The sequence below is a fragment of the Charadrius vociferus genome, unplaced genomic scaffold (assembly GCF_000708025.1).
Source record: "Charadrius vociferus isolate BGI_N301 unplaced genomic scaffold, ASM70802v2 scaffold138, whole genome shotgun sequence".
NCBI lineage: Eukaryota > Metazoa > Chordata > Aves > Charadriiformes > Charadriidae > Charadrius > Charadrius vociferus.
Window position 1 is genome coordinate 145,964 of NW_009649728.1, and position 9,776 is coordinate 155,739.

Consider the following 9,776-nt stretch of genomic DNA (forward strand, 5'->3'; position numbering starts at 1 on the left):
AGGCTCTTGCTGAAAAGGTTTCTGGTTCCCAAAAGGGCTTTGGGGGTTTCCCTGAAGCCTGCCCAGCAGGAGCCCGTGGTGGCCGGTGCTGTGGGACGTGGGAGGCTCTGGCTGGCCCAGAGCTCCATGGTCATCCCCAGGCCGCAGGAGCCGGGAACACGTCTGGGCAGACCCCAACCCAAACACCCTCCGCACATTTGACCCAGCAGATCCTCCCATAGGATGGAAGTCAGCAGCTGGCATTCACCCACCCCACCCCCTGTGATGGGATTCCATCTCTGCTCTGTCTTCTGCACCCAGGGCTATCTAAACGAAGGGACTGCCAGGATTGGCACCCCGGAACCCACCCCTGTGCCGGGCAGACAAGGCTGGGTGCAGGGGTGCCTGCCACTGCTTGATGCATCACTCATCAAAGCCCTCCTGCCCAGCTCCTCGGAGGCCAGCGGGGCATCTCAGGCCACCACCTTTGCTGGGGTCCTGCCCACATGCTGGACCCGTGAGTAAGGGCTGGAGCCATCGGCTCACGCTGCACCAAGGCAAAGCGGTGCTGAACACAAGGAGAAGAGAGCCGGTGCTGTACGCACTGCGCAGACCATCGCTTGGTGTGGGCAGGGGCAAGGGACAAGCAGGGCACCTCTCACTAGCCCTGGACCCCACGCTCCGGCACCGCTGGCACCTCTGCTGAAGGTAGAATGAGCGTGGCGGGGAGAGAGGGAATGGGGATACTGTGCCTCATTTGTTATCATGAGTTAATGCCAGCGGCTTGTCGGGGCCCCGGAGCCCATAGAGGCTGCAGGACAGCTGCTCTGCTCCCAGGGCACGGCCAGCAGCACCACAGGGAGCTGCAAGGTCCCGGCAGGGTTCGGGGCTGCGATCCCGTCCGCCAGCAACAGCCTCCTTAGGCACAGGTCCTGCCACCCTGGGAAGGATGGAGGGACCCCCCCTATCAGCCCGCAGAGGCTGCTCCAGCCACACAGTCCTTCCCTGGAGGTCCCCTCTGCCACCTGGGCTGCAGCTTTCCCCGGTCTCCCCGGGATGGATCCCGACCCAGCACGGTCGGAGTGGCAGGGGAGAAGAAGATGCGCAAGAGAGCGAGGGGTCCCTCCCCAGCCCCTGGCCTGGGGTGGTGGTCAAGCAGTGTGATGGTACTTGAAAATGATGTTGCGTGGGGAATTTCTTTCAGTATCACTGTCGCAATAGATGCAAACGGTCGTTCGCAGCCCAGCAGCGTGCAGCCCGTAGGGGATGGCACGTGGGGCCTCAGGAGCGTGTGGCTCACCCCAGCCCTGCAGCCGGCAAGCCCAGCGCTGCTGTGACTCAGTTTCCCCCACCTGCGGGACCCCGCAGGGGAAGCATCACTCAAGGCAGAGGCATGTCGCTCATGACGAAGCAGCGCTATGATTCACAGACCACAAAGCCAGACGGGGCTGCTGAGATCAGACCTGACCTCATGTGCCACCCAAGCCAAAGGCTGGACTGCCCAGGCCTCACTCCCACCAGAGCAGGAGGGTTTATTCTAGAAAAGGGTCCAGTTTTGAACTAAATAAAAATACCCTCCGTGCTGCAGTGTGCCTGCCCAGGCTTGAGGGGGCTGATCCAGTGTTTACTCGTCCTGCATAGCGTCTTATTCCTCTGCTCACACACCCCTTCCTAAGCAACAGGATGGGTCATCAGGAAAGCAATTTGCAAAGCCCAGCCATGTGGAAAGTGTTCCTCCATCTCTTCTGTCTCCAGCGGCTCCAGAAACCCTGAAATCCAGCACATTCCCCAGCGCCATCCCGTTCTCCCAGGGTGGTGGGCAGGAGACGTGCCTTGCGGCAGTCAGGAGCACCGGCCAGGCTCAACAGGGCATGCACTGCTGAGGGCGGCTCTCCCAGGTCCCCAAGATACGGGCATTTTGGGGCTGTTCAGAGGCAACAGTTTCTCGGCCGCATGCAGCCCTGGGACACCGAGACGTCTGCTCTTGTGCAAAGTCTGCGGGCGCAGCACAGCTCCCTCCAGGCACCTGATCCAAGGGGATCACAGCCCGGGAGTGCCAGCACCCACATGAGCTTGTTTACTCCAGAAACCAGGGCGAGCCTCACCACGCGCCTTCCTGCAAGGCACCAGCTCTCGGTTATCTGTGGGACGTTGAAACAAGGTGCAGATCAACTGTGCCATCAGCCGAGAGGGCACTGACTCACATCTGGCACCGCATCAAAGCTGTCTGTCCTCCAGAACTGGCCGGGAAGCACAGCGCAGGGATGCCCGCTGTGTTTACAGGAGCCAGCCCGGGCACAGCAGGGCCAGCGCAAACCTAGCAAGTCCTGCTGAGCCTGGCAAGCTGTCATACGGGTGCCCTGCGCCCCTGGCAGCCATCTGCCACCCCTGGGGCTTCGCACTACCAGCCCAGAGCAATGGAAAGGTGGTCATAACTGCTTACAAAGAGGGGCCACACCGCATGCCTCCCTGCTGCTTTGAACGTAGGAAGTGATAAATGTGCGGCACCTTCCCTGGGGAGCTCAGCGAGGATGGACAGGGAATTAAAATGCCACCAGGGGATGCAAGAAACTTGCCACGGGATGATCAAGGGCTTCCTGGGCAAGTCTCATGCCCCAGGGTGCTGCTCTTGACCTTCTGCCTTGTACAGGCACCCGCAGCGCCCACGTCCCAGCCATGGGGCAATTAATGCCGTTATCACCCCCATCCATTTCCAGTCACGCTTTATAGGTACCAGAGCTGCGGATGGAAATTCCCTGAACAGCCCATCCAGCCCCGCTGGCTCAGCAGGACCTGCTCCCCGCCACCCCAAACGCCGGCACACCTGATCGGGGCGTCTCAGGAAGGAGAGGCAGAAGGGGGCTGAGGAAGAGCAGTGCTTGGCTACCTTCTCCGCAGCCGGCAGCAGGGCTGTGCAAGCACCACGGCCCCACGCCTCGCTTCCTGCTCACCACAGGGAGACGGCGCAGCAGGACACCAGGGCTCCAGCCCAGCCAGTCTCAGCCCAGAGCACCCAGTGCAGTCCCTGTGACCAAGCCCTGTCCTGTCCCGTGCCCCCATGTCTTGCGCTGCAGCAGGACCAGAGGGCTGAAGCCCCGACGGCAGACCGCAGGCGCTGAGCAGCCCCCATCTCCCCCACCATTCATGTGCTCCAGGCTGCCTGGGGTTACCTGGGAGCTGTGACCCCCTCTGCTTGCCTGTCCCATACTCTCCGTCCCCCAGAAGGAAATTTGCCTGTGCAAGCCCACGGGCACCAGCCTGCACCCAACAGACCCCCACTTGCCCCTGGCCACCCCTCACCCCAGCAGCGACCTGCAGCCCCGACACAAGGGTGAGCAGTGGGGTCCCTTCAGCCCCTCGCAGCGATGCTCCGAAAAGCATCAGCCCCACCTTCCCTCCAGAGGAGAGCCGGCCTTGCCGGGCACAGCCTCCCCGGAGTGCTCCGGATGGGTGGGAGCTCTGCCCCATGCCCGTGGGCACACGGCAGCTCCACCAAACTGCAGCCATGGGGGAATACTGCAAGGAGGTGTCCACCCGCCAGGGATGGAGAAAAGGCACTGCTCCACAGCGGAGGGATTGCAAGAGGAACCGAGCCGGGCTGAGACCCAAAGGCTGGCCATCACCTGGGCACGTGGGTGGCTAAGGGACAACGATCTGCCGAAACCCCTGCAGGATCCAGACACCCCCGGTGCTGCTCCCACCCCAACCGTGGCTCACTGGGGGGGTTCCCAGCGGGGCCAGCTGCAAGGGGGCTGTGGAGGGTGACCTGCACCCCGTGCGTCCCCAGCACCGGCAGCAGCACAGGGCAGCGCAGACACGTCCCCTCAGGGCCCCCCGGTCCTACCGTGGGCTCCGGTGGCGTGGCAGGGGCCGGGGCCCCCGGCGTGTCGAGGTGCCCGGTGCACGGCATTTCCTGCTGGGCGGCGGGAGGGAGGGAGGGACGGCCGCGCTCGGCTCACCTGCGCCAGGTGCAGCTCCGCCCCGGCTTGCCCGGGCCCGGGGTGCGGGATCTGCTGCGACGGGGTCCCCCGTGAGCACCCCCAGAGCCCACAGCCTCCACAGCCCCCCTTGCAAACGGCTCATCCCGCTTGTTTATAGCAGCCAGGAGGGACCAGAGGCATCACTGCCGGCTCAGTACGAGGTCTGGGGACGGGGCTGCGCTCAAGCGCGGTGAGACGGTACCCGTTGCTCACCCAGAGCACGGTGCAAGGTGTGCAGGGTGTGCAGGGTGTGCAGGGTGGCCCCTCTCAGCACCAAGCCCCTGCTGGGACGTGGTTTCGTGCTGGCCTCCCCGGACGCCCGTGGCTGAGCCACGCTGCAGGAGCAGCCCCGGTGCCGTGGCACTGGCAAGGCGGCCGATTTCCCATCCCGCTGCAGAGCAGTGCGAGGAGGCAGACAACGGTGCCAAGCTGACACCCAGTGCTGCAGGCCAGCAGGCACGGAGGCATGAGGAAGAGGGGGGAGTGGTACAAAGGGATGCAGAGGGGACCGCTGTCCCCTCCAAGCTGAACAGTGTCCAAGGCGAAGGAAGGAGCAGCTTCAGGAACGGCTCCACCTCCCTTCCCAGGTTATCCTTGATGGCCGCATCCCCCAAAACACCCATTATTGTCACCCTGTTTTCACAGTTAGTGCCTGTGTTCTCCTTGCCCGTTTGCTGGGAAAACCAGGCAGCCAAATAAGGAGCAGAAATAGGGTTCTCTGGGAGACAGACTGCTGCCGCCTTCGCACAGGCTCAGCGTCAGCAGTAGTAGCAGCTGCTGAAAGAGCTCAGCCTAAAACTGTGATCCACCCATGAAAGAGTCAGTATTTCTCCCGCAGTTCCCCCGTTCCAGCCACTGAGTCATCCTCTGCTCTTGTTAGCATTTCCGCCTCCTTTTCTCTGCATCTTCCAGGGGACGCTGGGTTAGATCCCTCATCCTCTGCTGCACACCAGCTTCTGTCTGTCTCTCAGTATTACGTACGCTTTTTATCATGGCTGATGTGCTGGCCTGCCTCCCTTTGGCCACTGCCATCACACTACTGCACCTGGAGCCAGCTGTTTCTAACCTCTGAACGGAGCAGGTTCCTCAGAAGAAGGAAATACCCCTTGAACCAGGACAATCCCCCCCAAGCAGGGAGAGTTGCAGAAAGCGACAGATTTCAAATACAGATTCAGTAGAATCAACTCTTTTCAACCCACAACACTTTTGCAGGATGGGAATTAACGCTTACAAATACTTCAAGGGAGGTGCCAGGGGGATGGGAGCAGTCTTTTTTCAGTGGCACCCAGTGACAGGACGAGGGGTAACGGGCACAAGCTTGAACATAGGAAGTTCCATCTTAACATGAGGAGGAACTTCTTTACTCTGAGGGTAGTGGAGCAGTGGCACAGGCTGCCCAGAGAGGTGGGGGAGTCTCCCACTCTGGAGACATTCCAAACCCGCCTGGACACCGTCCTCTGCAACCTGTTGTAGGTGACCCTGCTCTGGCAGGGGGGGTGGACTAGATGATCTCCAGAGGTCCCTTCCAACTCTGACCATTCTGTGATTCTGTGAATGGGTCACGAATTGTCCAGTGATCGACTAAGCTGGCGACCCCCTCTGAAAGCCTGTATAGTCTTTGTGGGGTGACTGCAATCGAATCTAAGTCAGGAGCAAAAAGGAAGCTTGTGATGGGAGGAAACCAAAGGAAGAAAGAGTCATTCTGCTTGGTGACTGTGGTCGCCTTCATCTCACGCCATCTGCCAGAATGCTGCTCTACTCCCGGGGCAGTGCAAAGTCCTAGAGCTTGTGAGAGAGACAATCAGAATCAAGCAGTCTCTTCAAACCAACAGCATTTCTACAGATGTTTCTGGGTCAAGGAATTAACTATAATTCCACCCAAAAGAAGGAAATGGAAGAAGTATTTTTAACTTGGGTAATTTTGGTGGTCTTGTTTTGGTACAGCTTTGCAAACAGTTGCCCCAGGGCAACTGAGAGACCAGCAATCAGTCGGGGAATTAGCATAGCATGCTATGATGCACAAAACAACCAGGAGGTAGAGGATTAGACTCTTCAATCCATATTGTCTCCTCACAGGCTGGATCCTGTAAGAAACTCCCAAGATACCTAAGATACTCACAACTCCAACTGCAGCCTAGGGGCCCCCAGAGCCAGAGTCACAGAGCAGCCCAGGTCTTTGTCCCTAGCAGGATTAAGATACCTCTGTGCAGCTCAGTCCATGACTCGAGGCCTCCTCCTCTTCAGTCTCACAGCTTGCCCTGCTTTGGCCAGAAATGTTCCTCAAGCCCGACAGCTCTCCACTTGCACCTGGAGTGCTGCCAGCTGGGCAGCCTGGCACTGCAGCACTACCAAGATGATCCCGATGCTGACCCCTCTTCTCACTTTCAGCAGGGAACAGAGTTCCAAAGCAGCCATTGATGATGGCGATGATTATGTATCTGACTAATCTGACTATCTGACTCAGGATGAGTCTTCTCAGGGTCCAGTCCAATAGTGACCTACAAGCACGCAGCACAAGCCAGCAAGACTAGGAAAACCAGATCTTCATCAGGAGAACCAGAGGGAGCCTCCCTCCTGAGGACACTTGCAGCCTGCCAGGGACAGTGCTTCTTGGGTGATGGGGAGCACCAGCGTGAATCCCCTCCTCCAAAGGGAAGATGTGAACTCAAGACTTGCTCAGCTTTCCCAGCTACATAGTCAGATTAGTCAGATACATAATCATCACCATCATCAATGGCTGCTTTGGAACTCTGCTGCCTGCTGAAAGTGAGAAGAGGGGTCAGCATCGGGACATCACATAGCATGTCACAGAATCACAGAATCACAGAATTTTCAGAGCTGGAAGGGCCCTCTAGAGCTCACCCACCCCACTCCCCTGCTAAAGCAGGACTGCCCAGAGCACATCGCTCAGGACTGCATCCAGGCGGGTCTTGAAACCCTCCAGAGAAGGGACTCCCCCCCCTCCCTGGGCAGCCTGTGCCACTGCTCTGTCACCTGAACTGTAAAGAAGTTTTTCCGTGTGTTGGAACGGAACTTCCTATGTTCCAACTTGCACCCATTGCCCCTCATCCTATCCCTGGGAACCACCGAGAAGAGTGTGGCTCCATCCTCCTGCAACCCACCCTTTAGATATTTGTAAGTAGTAATAAGGTCTCCCCTCAGCCTTCTCTTCTCCAGTCAGTGAGAGAAGATGCAAACCTCTGCAGCTCTCTGCTGGTCCGGCATCCTGGGTTCCCTGCAGAGCATGCCAGGACAGTGGGGACACACGCAGGCTCCCAGCTCCCTTCACACTAGGTAAGAGAAGAGCCCTTGGGCAAGAGGCGGGAGCCACGGTTTCCTTGGTACGTCTGCCCCCTTTATCGGTGGCAGGATCAGATTCTTTGTTTTGTGGCTCCACAGTGTGTGAATATAAGGTATTGAAGCAACCCTGGTCTGGTTTTGAGTGCTTTCCCAGCTCAGAGCTTCTCTCCTAGCTGGGAAAGGCTCAAAGCCCTTGTGCAGCCAAGGTGCCGGCTGCACGTGCCTGTGGCTCTGAGAGTTTGAATGAAGCAGCTGGTTCAGACAGAGGAACTTTCACTGTGGAAATCAGCAAAGGAGTAACAACAGGAACCTGTTAGCACAGATGCCCCACTCCAGCCACAGCTGTCTCGGAGCTGGGTGGAGGTAAAGTATTGCACAGCCTCAGGAAGTTTGTTTTTCGTTGGTACATTTCCTTCCAAAAGTCACCTCTCTAAAGAGTTGGGTTTATCTTGGTCATTCTGATCTTGCCACAGCCATGCTGGAGGGGAGGAGGCCGTTTTTTCTCTGCAGCAGTTTAACCCACGACATCCTCACAAAATGAAACAACTGCTCCACCTACTACTGTTTTTTCAAAAAACAGTGAATAAAACACAAAGTAGAAGAACTCGAGGGCAAAGATCCGTGAGCACAGCTCATGCTTCAAAAGGATCAAAATGCCATGCCTTTTCCTTCTGCAGGCCTTTTTCCAGTAAAGTAGAGGAACGGCCCCGAATTTATTCCCATTTCCTGATCAGTTCCAAGATTTCCGTGTCACATCTTTGAGGCGGGAGCTCTTTGGGCAGCCGGTGTCTGTGCAGCGCTCCTGCTTGGCTCGCCCAAGCTGTGCGGGATCGGGCTGACCTGCCGGTGCACTGGGCACCTTCAAAGCACACCCTGGTGCCGAGGAGTAGGTAATTGCTGTTTTTGCTCTGACTGAATGGAATCAACACCCTCATGGGGGAAGTGACACAGTGAAGAAATAAGTAACTGAACTTCCCGCCACCTTGTGCCACCAAAACTCCCGGGATCTCTTTCTGAGGCTCACAGGACTATCCTCAGCCGAAGGGTAACTTGCACGCTGGATGATTATACTCTTCAGGGTGCAAAACCTGAAGTTTCCGTTGCGGTGCTGTATTTGCCTCGGCTTCCCGTTTCCCACTCGCAGCGACCAGGCGGTGCGGTGCGAAGCTGCTCAGCATCGTCCCCTGCGGGCGGGTGCGCTCCGTGGGGGGAAGAGGCACTTGACAGGCTCTGTGCAGAAAAGGAAGATGCTGTAAACGATAAACACAAGATATGATCACGCCATTTCAGACTCACATGCTGCTGGTCGGCTGCTGGTTTCCAAGACACTCAGAGCTGGTTAGCAGAGGAACGACTGACATTTTGGGTTGCATTATGTGCAAAAACCTCACTGGAGCTTTGGGTGCTGTGGCCCGTGAGCCCTGCCCAAGGTCCCAGCCACTTGCCCTGCCACTGTGAGGAGAAAGGGCTGCAGAAGAAGACGGTGGTTGCCCATGGGGGCATGGAAGGAGCTCACCCTCTCGAAGCACAGGGGAAGGGTGACCCCTCATAGGCATGTCAGTCCTGACGTTTTACGGGTAATCATGGGCTTTTTTGAGAACCTCAAAGGTGGGATGTGCACCCTTCATGTCACCCTCAGCTCGGGCACCCACCACCTTGGCCGAGGATGGCGGCTCAGTGTGCCCCAGTCCCAGCCTTCAGAGCCCTCCAGGGGCTGTGTGTCTCCTGGGGGCCTTTCTGCACCACAAGTTGCCCACGAGCCAGCAATGTGCCCTTGTGGCCAAGAGGTCTCCTGGGGTGCATTACAAAGAGCGTGGCCAGCAGGTGGAGGGAGGCCATCCTCCCCCTCTGCTCTGCCCTGGGGAGGCCACATCTGGAGCGCTGTGTCCAGTTCGGGGCTCCCCGGGTCAAGAAGGACTGGGAACTGCTGGAGAGGGTCCAGCAAAGGGCTACGGAGATGCTGAGGGGAGTGGAGCATCTCTCTGCTGAGGAAAGGCTGAGGGACGTGGGGCTGTTCAGTCTGGAGAGGAGAAGACTGAGGGGGATCTCCTCAACGCTGATCAATATCTGAAGGGCGGGTGGCAGGATGGGGTCACTCTTTTCAGCGGTGCCCAGCGACAGGACAAGGGGCAACGGGCACAAACTGGAACACGGGAAATTCCATCTGAACATGAGGAAAAACTCCTTTGCTGTGAGGATGGCGGAGCACTGGCACAGGCTGCCCTGAGAGGTGCGGAGTCACCTTCTCTGGAGATATTCCAGACCCGCCTGGACGCATCGCTGCACACCCTGCTCTGGGCGGCCCTGCTCTGGCAGCGGTTGGACTGGCTGAGCTCCACCTACGCTTCAGTGATTCTCTTCACGGGGCGCCAACTCCCCTCCCTGCCCCCTGCGCCAGCCTCCTCAGGGGAAGGCCCGGGCTGGGCGCACAGGCCGCCGTGCCCGGACGGGCCTCTGCCCCCGGGCGGTGTCGTTCTGTGTGGGGCAAGGGCACAGAGGGGGCTGCGGCGCCGCCTC

The 9,776-nt window shown here is 58.6% G+C and overlaps 1 protein-coding gene across 1 annotated transcript in view; it reads right to left on the bottom strand.

Annotated features, from left to right (window-relative positions):
- LOC104291587 (sodium- and chloride-dependent glycine transporter 2-like) overlaps positions 1-3,889 on the bottom strand; it is a 29,233-nt gene extending 25,344 nt beyond the window's left edge. Inside the window, exon 1 of the mRNA XM_009890840.1 lies at positions 3,824-3,889. Within this exon, the coding sequence (XP_009889142.1) occupies positions 3,824-3,889 (66 nt within the window). The remainder of the gene's footprint in view (positions 1-3,823) is intronic.
- Positions 3,890-9,776: the final 5,887 nt, after the last annotated feature.